At 37.4% G+C, this 15,143-nt stretch overlaps 3 protein-coding genes across 3 annotated transcripts; all 3 read left to right on the forward strand.

The window, feature by feature from the left end:
• Positions 1-274: 274 nt before the first annotated feature.
• Positions 275-3,272, forward strand: GCK72_017147 (uncharacterized protein; the record flags this gene model as incomplete). Its single annotated transcript, XM_053731913.1, has 5 exons — positions 275-457; positions 975-1,141; positions 1,202-1,403; positions 2,826-3,001; positions 3,050-3,272. The coding sequence occupies 5 exons, from the start codon at positions 275-277 to the stop codon at positions 3,270-3,272; spliced, it is 951 nt and encodes a 316-aa protein (XP_053580826.1).
• A 1,134-nt stretch (positions 3,273-4,406) lies between these two features.
• GCK72_017148 (uncharacterized protein) lies at positions 4,407-5,802 on the forward strand (the record flags this gene model as incomplete). The annotated part of the gene is made up of 4 exons (XM_053731914.1): positions 4,407-4,589; positions 4,698-4,864; positions 4,916-5,117; positions 5,521-5,802. 4 exons carry the CDS (start codon positions 4,407-4,409, stop codon positions 5,800-5,802), a joined length of 834 nt encoding a protein of 277 aa, XP_053580827.1.
• Positions 5,803-6,464: 662 nt separating this feature from the next.
• GCK72_017149 (uncharacterized protein) lies at positions 6,465-12,428 on the forward strand (the record flags this gene model as incomplete). The annotated part of the gene is made up of 7 exons (XM_053731915.1): positions 6,465-6,681; positions 8,240-8,427; positions 9,157-9,323; positions 9,371-9,572; positions 11,544-11,719; positions 11,768-11,969; positions 12,207-12,428. The coding sequence occupies 7 exons, from the start codon at positions 6,465-6,467 to the stop codon at positions 12,426-12,428; spliced, it is 1,374 nt and encodes a 457-aa protein (XP_053580828.1).
• Positions 12,429-15,143: the final 2,715 nt, after the last annotated feature.

A 15,143-nucleotide genomic window follows, 5' to 3' on the forward strand; every position in this document is an offset into this window, starting at 1 on the left:
GGGCTATAAGTAAATAAATAATACCAAATATGACCTTCCCAACTCAACATCACCTCCTTCTTCCGATAACCTGCGTTTCTTCACTCTTGGACACTCTCTCGTCTAAACAGGAATTTCCCGAAAACCGTCTCCAAGTACTATATTCAGACCTGATTCCGTCTAGTTTTGCGTCTCTTCAACGCATCCAATCATTCATTCTTGCCATCTATAATGATACATTTCCACTTTTCTTTTCGATTTTTTCAAACTATAATCATCAAAGTTTTCAGAACCAATGTTCGATTATCATCGGTTGTCAGTTCTTGATTTACAACCTCTAGTACCTCTAGATCCAAAGAAAATGACACCAATGAGAATAAAAATTGATCGGCTGGAATCTAGCAATGATAAGTTGGTCAAAGATTGGAAACGGTGCAAAAAAGAGGTTGGAGAGAAGATACTTGATTTTTGGTTGTTGGTAAGTAATTTCATTTTGATTTGGAGGATTCAATTGCTGTAAATCCGCTATTGGGTCTGGTGCAACCAGACTACATATTATTATATTTGGGGTCAGTAGGAGATTTGAGCCGATTTTTTTCCCGGAGCAACTTCCTTGTTAGGATTAAAGCTAGAAGACTGAAATTTGGCAAGCATCTGAGTTGGCCCACGATAAAACATATTTTCTGATGGGAGCGGCGCCCGGTAAGGGGCCTAAAGTTTCCAATTGGTTTGAGTTACGGTTTGGGGCTTTAAACGGGGAAGATGAGATAAGATTTGTTATTTAGTATTCGAAAACTATATTCAGTCGGCTGTGAGTTTGAAAATCAGTCTGAAGAGTGTTTATACAACATTTGTCATGCTATCTTTATGACATCTTCAAATTATGTATAAGATATGTATCCCTTGCAGAAAAAACTTTCATAGTCAAAATAGTTTTATCTTTGCTTTGTAGCAAACAATAACTTTAACTTGTCAAAAAGTCTATAAAATTGCAGAAAATCTTCATGGCAGTCATGTTGCTATACACATGTATCGTGGTTACAGGAGAAGTATACCTATGGATCAAAATAAGCCTACCGCTGATGCAAGCAGCTTTTGTCGCTGAGATACTCATTTTCCTTTTTCCAATAGTATACCTTATATTGCGCCGGCGACAAGTCAAGTGAGCTTTCATTTTTACTTCAATTTCATGTACAAAAATGTTTGAAATTATTTATTTCAGAGCAGCAATAAAAGCGAAAAATGAAAATATTGAACAGGAAGGAGACATTTCAAAAGTAACTTTTGATTCTGAAAAAGAAGGAGATGAGGAATATATGATGTTTTATAAACAACAATTGAAGGAGTTTAATTCTGTCAAATTGAAAGAAGTCAAGATTTTAGAAGAAGAGATTCGGCTGTTGAGAAAAAGGAATTTCCTCTGGGTTGGTGTTTTTTAGAACTTTCAGAAAACAACTTCTTACAATGGAAGTCTTTGGAGACGCCGCTTTCAAACGACCTAAAAATTAGGTTACAGGGATTTTCGACCACGAGAAGTCCATCTCTGCAGTCAAAACCTGCTCAATGTCTCTGCGAGCCGAGTTATGAGCTCTCAAACTTATCATATGGTCAAGCCGCATGTATGATACCGCGCTGTTCCATTTGTGTTCCCCAGCGGTTTACCTGTGCTCGGGCGTTGCAAAAATGAGAAAATCTTGCGTATACTACTTGCCGATTTGAAATTCCATGTGGAAAAGCTTGACCACATGAAAAGTTTGAGAGCTTATAACTCGGCTCGCAGAGGTATTCAGCAGGTTTTCACTGCAAAACTGCAAAAATGAGCGCCCCGTGGTCGAAAATACCTAAAACCAAATATATAGGTCATTTGAAAGTGGCATCTTCAAACACTTCCCTTGAGGTACATAGTTTTCTACTTCTCCTTTCAGGAAACAACCGGAATGGCAATGTGCGTTTTATCTCTCCTGTTTCACGTTATTCATTTGGTAGTTATAGCTGTCCACACTGGCAAAGACGAGGACATTCTTGAGGTCAGAAGAAGCGCGCCCATGCTTTTTCCGATGTTACTTTTATGGATTGTTATAATCCTAAATCATAGATCGCATAGTTATTTTCTGTAATTATTTTTTATGTTGTCATTCATTGCTAATTTTTATCTCAGGGACCACATACCACGTCTCAGGAATTCATTTGTGATTGTTTGTGATAGATTCATTAAATAAAACTAACATTCTGACAGAAGAAGTAGCTGTATCAATGCCGGGGGCTATAAAACAGGTGTTTTTCAGTAAAAGGTTGACAAAAATGGTGAAATTTTGCAAAATTTTCTGATCCGGAAGTCGGAAGTAGATTTCCACGCAAACATTCAAAAACTCCGAAAGAAAAAATCATAAAATCCATGGAAAATTAGTTTTTGGTTGAAGAAACGCCTATTTTCTGATCTTTTACTAGGAAACACCTCCGAGTGACCGTGGAGCTATAAAACGTAACCTATATAATTGGAAAGCTGAGAAAACACTGATTCCAAAGATATATTCAGTTTTTGCCACCGAGGTCTAGTATTCGAGAAAAAAACTAGTGTAAAGTTTGGACCGCTGAAAAGTCATTGGTATCCCTTGACCTCGTTTTCCTCGAATAGCAGATCTCGAGGGAAAAAACTGAATAAATATTTGGAATCAGCGTCTTTTCAGCTTTTCAATGATATAGGTCACATAATATAACTCCACGGTCACTCGGGGGCCTTTCCTAGTTAGACACGGCTCAGCAAAGTATTACCTGTTTCTTGACTTCGCCATGTTGAAACACCATCCTTGTCAACAACTTAAAGTTTAAAATATTAAAACTTGCAGAAACAATGCGTAGCAATGTGGACGTTGTTCACATGTTTCATGGCTACAGTAGAAGTTTATCAATGTATCGAAATTCGCGGAATGGATGAAGCGTTACGAAACTCAGCTTTTGTTGTTGAAACAATTATTTTCCTTTTTCCAATTGGATATTTGTACATTCGAGAACGACAAGAAAAGTTAGTGATTTTTACTATAAACTCCCATGCTCTAAATAATTGTTTTAGATCAAAAATGACAGAGAATAACAAAGAAATCGAAAATGCAGACGAAATTAAGGAAGTGCCCTTCAATTTGGAAGAAGCAGAAAATGAGGAATATTTGGAGTTTTATAAAGATCAATTGAAGAAGTTCAATTCGGTCAAATTGAAAGAAGTTTTGATTTTGGAAGAAGAAATTAGACTGATAGATAATTGTTTCTTGTATTTCTCCGATATGTATTCTTCCTAAATTCCACAGTTATGGAATGACATAAGTCGGAATTAACTTTCCTTATCCGGCAGTCGGAAGTCGGAAGTCTGAATTCCATGCAACTTTGGTGCTGGTATTACAATGAATACCGACGATCATATTTGCTTGCTTCCGCCTCTGCGTCTCTTCACCCCTCGAAGCTCTCTAGTCTAATTGTATACGTCATTTCTCCAAAGAGGTCCTCCCCCCAAAGTATTTAATTCAAAGACCTCTCGGAGATCTGGTACGCCATGTGTCTGCGTCTAATCTATGTCCAGCACTATTTCCTTTTGTTGTTGCAACTCGTTATTATTATCGGTCACGAACTCGTGCCGGGAAGTGTTAAAGGTGCATCTACCGTAAATACTGTAATATAACGGCACCTGTATTATAACGGCACCCCATCTATATTCAGAGTTCATGAATATAATTATCCCGGTGTTTTTTCTTAGTTCTGATTAGAAGCAGGGTGATTAGTAACTTCTTGATCAGCAATTAGAACGTCCAAAAAAGTTTTTTTGTTTAATTTTAATGAGTTTCTAATATCACAAAATTTCTCTGGGAAACAGTTGAAAAATATAACGGCATGCCGTTATAATACAGTATTTACGGTAGTTTATTGGGAAGTTCGCGGGATGGTCTCGTAGTTGAAAAAATTATGTTTATTTAATTTACTACGATTATTCGTCTGCCAAGAACTCTCTAAACTGATAACTTCGGCCAGCATTGCCCGAGTTGTGCCTCTTGTGCTCTCTGCGTCACCCCATCCCTCGGGAGCACTCTATTCTATGCCCTCCAATTCCCTCAAGACCTCGCGCGTCATGTGTCTCCGTCTCTTCTACACTTTGTACTATTTCTTTTGCAACTGTTTACATGCTTACACTTTCCCGTAGAAATTTTCAACGAGCTTTCGTCTGTCATTGGATTTTTTTTCCAAAAGTCATATTATTTATTAAATAATTTCAAATTAAATCTTACTAAGTATCTTACCCTCAACTCTCATAACTTCTAACCTGTGCCCTTAGCATAAATAATAAAATTTTATAAACTTTATCTTGATGTAACGTGTCAGTGTATTCCTCCTTCGTTTCTATAAACAAATAAATAAAAATAAATTCCACATTTCCAGAGCCCATGAATGATTATCAACAGCTCTCATCAGATGTTTCAGAAACTGAAAAACCTCTGAAACATGAAGAATTGACACCTAGGGAAAAGGAAATCAAAACATTGGAGGAAAGCAGGGATGAACACATCAAGAAATGGAAAGAGCACAAAAAGGAAGTTGGAAAAATGACAGTTGAATTCTGGGAAGCTGTAAGTTTTAGTGTTTTTAGTTGTCAGGGCCCGGCCCGGATAATCGGCGCCAAAATCCGGGTCTTGTCGGGCCGGTATTTGACAACTATGGTTCAAACATTCTTGCAGAAAGCATACGTGTCAGTATGTATGATGGGCGTCTGTTGCATGGCTACAAAAGAAATTTCCCTATGTATCACCATGAGTAAACAGTTATTTAAATACCTTGTGGTCCTCGAGATTCTCATCATCCTATTTCCACTTGTATATTTTATAAAACGCGGACACCTAGTAAAGTGAGTTTTTATAGTTGGTATGTCTTATTTAACTTTTGAAGTTTGTTTCAGAACAGAAAACAAAGCAAGAAATGAAGACATTGAAGCGGAAGGCGACATGGGAAAAATAATTTTCGATTCTGAGAAAGAAGGGAATGAAGAGTATTTGGAGTTATATATGGAACAATTGAAAAAGTTTAATGATGTCAAATCAAAAGAAGTTTCGATTTTGCAAGAAGAAGTCCGGTTGATGAGGGAAAAGAATATCCGCTGGGTTAGTTATTTTTATCCGTTTCTGTCTGAAAAATTTCAGACATTTAAAAAAATATGTATGTAAATATACACCAGAGTTTCATGGAATTCCGACTTCCGACTTAAAAGTCATATTTTTGACCTAGACAAACTTAGTGAAAATTTTAACTATTGGATATTAACCATCCGCCGATGGCTGATCGTTTGCTCAAAGTTCGGCCCGGGGACGCGTTCGGCCCGGTCGGTCTCGTAGCGAGTACCGTAGTATTAAAACTTCTTAATGGCTAAAGTACGATAGAGAGCCGCGGTAAATCGAAATTCCGCAACGAGACCCACTCCGCGTCCCCGGGCCGAAATTTAGCCTGCGGTCAGCGACCTGCGGATGGGTAATATGAAAAGACACAACCGACAAGTATGTTTTTCAGGGAATAATCGCAGCCGTAATGTTCGCTTCATCCTTCTGGATTTGTCAGATTCATATGGAGTTGATAGCACTCCATACTGGCAACAAAGTGGACGAGGAAAAAGCGGAGAATCAGCGCGTAGCGACTATCCCAGCAAGTTTAGTGGCCCTTCAGAGAGTTGCGCATTACATCATCGATTTTATATGTTGGCCCTTTTGCTTTCTGTTCAGTGCTTGTAGTCGATTAATTCGTAGCTGCTGGAAACGTCGAAACCAGATAATTCATAAATTACAGCATGTATAGTAACCTTTATAGGCCACATCATACAGTAGCGGTCAAAATATGTAAACCTTGACCGTTTTCAATTGTAATTGTCCAACTTTGAGAGTGTACTTGACAGCTCAAAAATCGCACTATTTTGGACTGAAATCGGTCGATTTAAGAGATAAATTACTTGGTCAATACGTAACTTGCTAGTGAGTACTTGTACAAAAAAAGTTGCCAACTGCGAAAATGGAGCTCCACCTTTGTTCTGTATAATTCATTAACAATCTACTTTATGGGACAATAAGAACAACCATGACACACTCTTAAAGTTGGATAATTTCAACTGATAACGGCCAAAGTTTACAACCTTTTGACCGGTACTGTACAAGCTACCTCTTTACTACTTTTTGCTTTTGTACATCCCACCTTATCCAATATTTTCTCAGGTAATGTAATTAAGACTCTCTTCTTAAGACTTCTTTCATGATTGCTTAAATTCTACCTCTTTTTCAATATATTCTCAGAGACTATGTATGAATCATTTGTATTTGTTTGTGATATATTTTTTGAAAGTTACAATAAAGTCTACATCCTTTCATTTTCTTAAAGCCAAACCCGACAGGTATTTTTCAGCAGGACCTAGAAACCCATACTGAAATCTTCGGTAAGTTTAATTGTATCACGTTCGTCAAAATCAGATGAAACTTCCGACCACGCCTCATTCTGTCTCACTATCAGATCTCTCATCAGATGATTCAGAAACTGAAAAATCTCTAAATCTTGAAGAATTGACACCAAGGGAAAAAGAAATCAAAAAGTTGGAGGAGAGCAGTGATGAAAACATCAAGGAATGGAAAGAGCACAAGAAGGAAGTTGGAAAAATGACAGTTGATTTTTGGGGAGTTGTAAGTTTCGGTATTTTTCTGTTTTTCAAAAACGAAAATAATCCAAACGTTCTTGCAGAAAGGAATCGCGACAGTCTGTACGATTTGCGTCTGTGGCGTGGCTATAAAAGAAGTTTCCCTATTTATCACCATGAGTAACCAGCTATATGATTACCTTATGGGTGCCGTGATTGTCAGCATCCTATTTTCATTAATATATTTTGTTGTACGTGAAAAACTAGTAAAGTGGGGTTTTATAGTTTTTTGTGTACTGCTTCATAGAAATCGTTTCAGAAGAGAAATTTGAGCAAAAAATGAAGACATTGAATGTGAAGGAGATATTGGAAAGATTATTTTTGATTCTGAAAAAGAAGGAAAAGAAGAGTATTTGATGTTCTATATGGATCAATTGAAAAAGTTTAATGCTGCCAAGTCAAAAGAAATTTCGATTATGGAGGAAGAAATCCGGCTAATGAGGGAGAAGAACATGCGCTGGTTAGTTCTTTTGATCACTTTCTTTCTGAAAAATTTCTAGAAATTTGAGTATGAATCGCTGTAACTCTCTTTAGAAATAAGTTTTAAACTACATAACAGAGAAACATGTTTTTCAAGAAATAACCGCAGTATTAATATTCACGGCATCCTGCTGGATTTGTCCGATTCATATGGCGTTAATAGCACTCCACACTGGCAAAAAGGAAGACATTAAAGATGCGAACAGTCAGCACGTAGCGACTATTCAAGCAACTCTTTTCACTTTTTTGAGAATTGTACCTTATATTTCGTGTCACCCTTGCTTTTTTTTCACAAATTGCAGCATGTATAGTAACCGTATAATGCCATGTTATCATACATTGTACCTCATCCAATATTTTCTTAGACTCTCTTATGTCTTTCATGATTTCTTACCTTTTACCTCTTTTTCAATATATTCTCAGCGACTATAAATCATTTTTATTTGTTCGTGATGTATTTTTTGAAAGTTAGGTATAATAAAATCGTAGTAAATCGGCTTTTGGAAAAAAGGAATTTCCACTGGGTTAGTGTTTTTTTTAAATAATTGTTAGAAAAATAAATTGTTTTCTACTTTTCCTTTCAGGAAGCAACCGGAATGGCCATATGCGTTTTATCTTCCCTGCTTCATGTCATTCATCTGGTAGTTATAATTATCGGTTCACGAACTTATGCCGGGAAGTGTTAAGAGTGCATCTAATTTAGTGTTTTTTGAGCCTTGACGGTCTGAAACGAACTGCAAGTCCTGATGATGAATTATGTTTATTTACTCGGCTTCTTTCCGCTACAGTTCCACCGCAATAACGACCAATCAGAACATATGCAACAGTTATGCAGCTTTCACGGCATTGCGACAGCACCCAAACTGAAAAACTTCGGCCAGCATTGCCCGAGTTGTGCTCTCTGCGTCTCCTCATCCCTTGGACGCCTTCCGATTCTTTCAAGACCACGTGCGTCATGTGTCTCCGTCTCTTCTATAATACTCTTTCTTTTGCAATTCGTTACTAGGCCACACTTTCTACGAGCTTTCGTCTGTCAATCGATTTTTCAAATGTCTTACTATTCCATATTTTCAGAACCCATGCATGATCATCAGCGGCTCGCAGCAGATGATTTAAAAACTGAAAAGCCTCTAAATTCTGAAGAATTGACACCAAAGGAAAAGGAAATCAAAAAATTGGAGGAGAGCAGGGATGGATACATCAAGGAATGGAAAGAGCAAAAGAAGGAAATTGGAAAATTAACTGTCGAGTTTTGGGAATTTGTAAGTTTTTTTGTTTTTTTTTGTTTTTCAACAGAAGACAGTGTTGTGTAGGAACGCCTACGTAAAACCCTGGTCACGTGCCCCGGTGATTCTAAGTATTCACTTCCCTTATATGGTTATTCACCTTCGGAAAAAATGTTTTTTCCATCAATTCATTCGCCGAAAAAACGGAAAAAAACAGTTTTTTCCGGTAAATGAATCGATGGAAAAAAACGTTTTTCCCGGAGATGAATAACCCCATTAGAATCTTAAATAAAGATATAAGAATACTTGCAGACCGCGTCAATCCGGGCCGACACGGGCCGTCTCGTAACTCGCGTTAAACTCAAAATTATGAACCGAAAAATATACCAAAATGTAGATCTCGGCGAGTTCTATGTCCGTGACCTACTACGGGCCGGATGACTATTCGTTAATATGCCGCGGGCCGGGCTAGAATAGCTTTTTTGGCCATTTTCGCGTTTTTGGCACTTTTTCCCGGCCCGCGGCACATTAACAAATGGCCATCCGGCCCGTAGTAGGTCACGGACATAGAACTCGCCGAGATCTACATTTTGGTGTATTTTTCAACTCATAATATTGCTTCGAGCCGTCTCTCTCCGAATAGCAAAGTAGCTATACAATAAAAAAATTCCGAAACTGTCAAGGTTCTGCCCTGTTGATCGGCGCCAACATCAGGGGACTTGCCGGGCCGGTCCTTGACAAATATGATCCAAAGCATTCTTGCAGAAAGCATACTTGACATTCTGCATGTTGCTCATCTGTTACATAGCTACAAAAGAAGTTTCCCTATGCATCACCATGAGTCAACGGTTGCTTGCAAGCCTTTTGGTCGGCGAGATTGTCATCTTCCTATTTCCAATAATATATTTTATGATACGTCGAAAACGTGAAAAGTGAGTTTTTTTAGTTGGTATGCCTTGCTTCAAATAAATTGTTTCAGAAAAGAAATTAACGCGAAAAATGAAGATATTGAGCGTGAAGGAGAAATTGGAAAGGTTATTTTCGATTCTGAAAAAACAGGAAATGAGGAATATTTGGAGTTGTATAAAGATCAATTGGAGAAGTTTAATGCTGCCAAACTAAAAGAAGTTTCGATTTTGGAAGAAGAAGTCCAGCAAATGAAGGATAGGAATATCACCTGGGTTAGTTTTTTGTGGGATATAAAAAGACACAATATGATTTTCAGGAAGTAAACGTAGTCTCAATATACGCTATATCCTTTTGGATTTGTGAGATTCACATGATATTGATTGCATTCCACACTGGCGAACAGGAAGACATTAGAGATGCAAGGGATCATGCCGGAATGACTATTTTCGCAACTTTTTGGGCATTAATTAAAGTTATGCCTCACATTTCTGACATTTCTTGTGCCCCTTGCTTCCTGTTCAGTGATTGCTGTCGATCAATTCGTCGCTACTGGACCCGTCGAAACCGGATAGCTCACAAATTGCGGAATCTATAGATATCCCTTGTAACCTTTTTATACGATATTTTGAAATATCATGCTTTCGACCTCTCACAATATATTCTCAGGGACTGTAATTAAGACTCTCTTCTGTCTTTCATGATTTCCTACCTTCTACCTCTTTTCAATTTATTCTCAGGGACTATGAGTCGTTTGTATTTGTTTGTGATGTATATTTTTGAAACAATAAAGTCTACATCCATTTTATACTAAAATTCTTATAAACGGTCAAAAATGTTAGGAGACAAAAAAGGCAAAGGTGTTTTTCAACAGGACAAGAGCGGCTTAGAAACCCATACTGTAATCTTCGGTCAGGATGGGTATTATTCACCCAAAATATGAGTAATTTCCGACCACGCGTCATTTTGCCTCACAATAAGATTTACACGATGAGGATAGGACTACCAATGCTGCTGCACTCTATTGACAAGCATGGTACATTTTTTGCGTCCCGGTGAATATTCAAACTTATGTACGTACTATACCGGGGCTATATAAGTTCTAATGCTCACCGTGACGCAGAAAGTGCACTATTCTTGTCAATAGAGCGCGGCTGTATTGGTAGCCCTGGCCTCATCGTGGATTTGCCCCGCTCTTATCTTTACCCCTCGGGGATCTCTCGTTTTCACATAAGGTCTTGGATGTCTCCAAGGATGAATAAAGAGACCTGTACGGAGATCTTCGTCTCCGTCTCTTCTACGCATTACAATCTTACCGTTCAATCTGGACCACTCGTTATTAGTTTGTATACGATTTCTCACAGTTTATTTCAGAATCCATGTATGATTATCGACGGTTTTCTTTATCTTCTTTATCATCATGTGTTTCCCAATCTGAAATTTCTGTGATCTCTGTATTTCCGGGTCCAACGGAAAAAGATTTCTTGTTGTTTTGCTTGGAGAATAGTAATAAAAAATTGATCGAGCAATGGAAACGGTGCAAAAAAGAGGTTGGAGAGAAGATAGTGGATTTGTGGTCATATGTAAGTTTTTTCTCGAGGATTTTATTGCTGTAATTAAAACTCCGCTAATTGGCTTGAGTTACAGCTCGGGGCTGGGGGAGGTGACATAAGATGTGTTGTATAGTATTCGAAGACTATATTATGTCGGCTGTGAGCCTGAAAATCAGTTTAAAGAATGTTTATAACATATTTGCCCATGGTATCTTCAAATGATTTATGTATAAAATATCTATACCAAAATACTAATTACTAGGGAAGGTCACGAAGTCAGTTTGAAATTATAGGACGTGACCTATATCATTGGAAAGCTGAGAAAACGCTGATTCCAAATATATCTTCAGTTTTTGTTATCGATGTCTGGTATTCGAGAAAAACGAGGTCAAAGTTCGGATCGCTGCCAAGTTATTACCTGACTACCGCCCACACCACGACTTGTCAGCGTTCCAAACTTTGACCTCGTTTTTCTCGAATACCAGACATCGATAACAAAAATTGAATATATATTTGGAATCAGCGTTTTCTCAGCTATCCAATGATACCGGTCACGTCCTAGAACACCACGGTTACCTGGAGCCCTTCCCTAGTTAGACACGGCTCAGCAAAGTATTACCTGTTTCTTGACTTCGCCATGTTGAAACACCATCCTTGTCAACAACTTAAAGTTTAAAATATTAAAACTTGCAGAAACAATGCGTAGCAATGTGGACGTTGTTCACATGTTTCATGGCTACAGTAGAAGTTTATCAATGTATCGAAATTCGCGGAATGGATGAAGCGTTACGAAACTCAGCTTTTGTTGTTGAAACAATTATTTTCCTTTTTCCAATTGGATATTTGTACATTCGAGAACGACAAGAAAAGTTAGTGATTTTTACTATAAACTCCCATGCTCTAAATAATTGTTTTAGATCAAAAATGAAAGAGAATAACAAAGATATCGAAAATGCAGACGAAATTAAGGAAGTGCCCTTCAATTTGGAAGAAGCAGAAAATGAGGAATATTTGGAGTTTTATAAAGATCAATTGAAGAAGTTCAATTCGGTCAAATTGAAAGAAGTTTCGATTTTGGAAGAAGAAATTAGACTGATAGATAATCGAGGGTTCCGATGGGTTAGTTTTTTGTGAAACTATTATACTCAAATGCCCGAATTCCCTGCTGGCTTCTTTTCAAACTTTTTTCAAAACCATTATATTTGCTCGGCGCAGTTATTCCAAATGCGCTCCACCGAAATCCCCTTGAAAAATGTCTCTTTTTCTTTGAGAATTTCGCACACTATTTTCTTCGGTTTCGGTAGAGCGCAGTTGTAAGAAGCGTGTCGTGCTAATATGACACTGTCTCGTTTCCAGAATATAACTGCGATGGGAATATTCGTTCTATCTGTCTGGATTGTCTTCATTCATAGCGTGTTGATATATCTCCATTCGCCGCCATGTGCAAAAGTCAAAGTGGATCCGTTACCAGGCTTCTATCTAACTTTTGCCTTCACTCTTGATTTATTTTTTAAAATTTGCATTCGTCGCTGCGGTTACCATCGAAACCGGATAGTTCACAATCTGGAGAAGTTTTAGTTATTAATTATTGCGGTAATGTAATTAAGATTCTCTAATGTCTTTCATGATTTCTTACATTTTATCTCTTTTTCAATTTATTCTCAGGGACTATGAAACGTTTGTATTTATTTATGATTTTTTATATAATAAAGTGAAAATCCGTTGATTTTTTAATTTATGACTGGTCAAAAATGTTCGGTGACTATGAAGCCAAACCCTAAAGATGTTTTTCAGCAAAGCAAGAACCTCCAACTGAAATTTTCGGCCAGCAATTCCCCAGTTCTGAAAGATATAATAAGAATTTCCTTGAACTTCAGCAAAATCCAAAAAAAGTTCGAGTTGAACTATAAATTGGGCCTCTGATACTGGCGACCATGCTGATTCCGAAAATGCAAGAAAAATCAACCAAATGCTCATGTGGACCGAGTTATGAGCCGTCACACTTTTACTATTAAAAAGTACTTGAAAAGTAATAAAGCATTATTGAAAAGTACTACATATTCAATAAAATTACTATTGAAAATAGCTTTTCAATAGTAAAGTTTGACGGCTCGTAATTCATTTGGCTGATTTTTTCTTGCAGTTTTGGAATCGAAAGTATCAGAGGTCCCCTTGATAAAAAAAAGTTCATCCCTCCTCGTCATGAACTTCCTTTGTCAGTTAACTTTGTGAAACTAACTAACCAGGAAAAGTCATCGGGTCAGTGCGGAGATATGAAACGTGACTAAATTCATTGGAAAGCTGAAAAAACGCTGATTTCACATATATATTCAGTTTTTGCCCTCGTTCTCTGGTATTCGAGAAAAACAAGATTAAAGTTCGGAAAAATGACAAACGACTGCCTCTTTAACACACGAAAATTGGTAAAAACTTGTCATTTTTCCTAACTTTGACCTCATTTTTCTCGAATACCAGGCCTCGAGAGCAAAAACTGAATATATATTTGGAATCAGCGTTTTCTTAGCTTTCCAATAATATAGGTGCACACTCTATAACTCCAAACTGACGCCATGACCTTCCCTAGTAAACATTACCACATATTTTGAACCAGAATTTCAACAACAACATCAAGAATATATTTTGTGCTCCCAGTTTCCCTGTTTTCATTGAAAATCAACACAGCCATTCACAATTCCCCCTCTATGAGCAACGTTATTGTCTTCTCTCAATAAATTACATTCATTTTGTACATTCCTTCTCCCAACACTGTTTACTCTCAGCTCCCTTCCTTTGTTTCAATCTGTACGCAGGGGGACACTGACATATGTTTCATCGAGCTTTTTTTTCATTTCATTCATATTGGAAATGACGTTTCTTTTTTTTCATTCTATTAAATAGAGTGAGCCCATCCCTAAACCAATTTTTATCAAATTCTGTGACAAGAAAGTACGAAAAAGTGGGGGGAAGTGGAATGCAAACAAGGTCGAAGACGTCGTTTATTCCAATTGATGGACGTCTTCCTCCCCTCTCTCTGCTCCCTCCATCTCCCTCCTTTTCATCTGTTTTCACACAGATCAATGCATAGAGAAAAGAGAGAGAGAGAGGTTGTGAGTGCCTGCGTCTCTATTAGAATACACACTCTCTCGGGGGGTCCCTGGCATTCGAGGGAGGCTCTAGTTACGTTGAAAGCTTGTGTTGGGGTCCCGAGGAACATTTTGATTTATTTCATCAACTTTTTTTGTGTCAGCGGGATAATTAGCTCATGTTTTCAAGGTACTATAATTTTTAAGCCGTATTTTTAATTTACACGACCCATTTGTTATCTTATATTCCAATTATATCTCATTATTCTAATTATATCTTATCAACTTTGGTTTACTATCTTTTCTAGAACCGTTTTATTGCCAGTTTGATGCCTCTGGCATACAATCTGCCAAATTAACGGTCCCATAATTCTGGGTCACACCGATTTTCCCCACATTTTTTGTATTCCCACAGTTTACTACCTTACCTCTCCAAACTTTTCCCATATTTCTTACCCATTTTCTTACCATTTGTTCCCACGACCCTTTGATTTCTTTTGCTTGTTTTATCATTCTCACTTTCATCTTCGAATCTTTTCACTCAATTCGAAAAATAATAGAGTCTTGTGGACACTGAGGGACAACAACAGGTGTTAGGGATTACTTTTTCTTATTGAAGTTCTCAAATATAGATAAATTTTGGTTTTTTACAAGATTTAGCTCAAAAAGGAACATTTTTAGCAAGTGAAAGCGCAGAGAAGCTAGAGTGTCTGACTTCTCTGCATCTCTCACCATCTCTGCTCTGGAAGTCTATCTTTGCAAGCTCATATCTCGAAAACGTGAAGAGCTATCAAAAAGTTGTCAACTAAAAAAATAGAGATCTATTCTAATACAATATTTTTGTAGTTTTTAACTTTTTGATAGCTCTCATAGTTTTTGAGATACGAGCCTTTAAAAATAGCTAGCTGGATATGCGAGAGAGGGCGCAGAGAAGCGAGAGTGTCTGACTTCTCTGCGTCTCTCTCTCTCTCTATTTTCTTTTTTTTGTTACAAAAATACAACAAATCGTGATTTTAGAGTAAAGTAACTACTTGTTTTTCTAGAAAATATCACATTTTTCGTAATTTTTACCGGAAAATGTATTTTTTGGTTTGAAAATTTATTGTTAGGGTTTTTGCATTTTTCCCATATTTTAACAATTTTACCAGTAATATCTCTAACTATTTCCAATATTGCCAGTACCATGTAATCGTGCTCCACCGAAACCCTC

Source organism: Caenorhabditis remanei, chromosome V, assembly GCF_010183535.1.
Source record: "Caenorhabditis remanei strain PX506 chromosome V, whole genome shotgun sequence".
Taxonomy (NCBI): domain Eukaryota; kingdom Metazoa; phylum Nematoda; class Chromadorea; order Rhabditida; family Rhabditidae; genus Caenorhabditis; species Caenorhabditis remanei.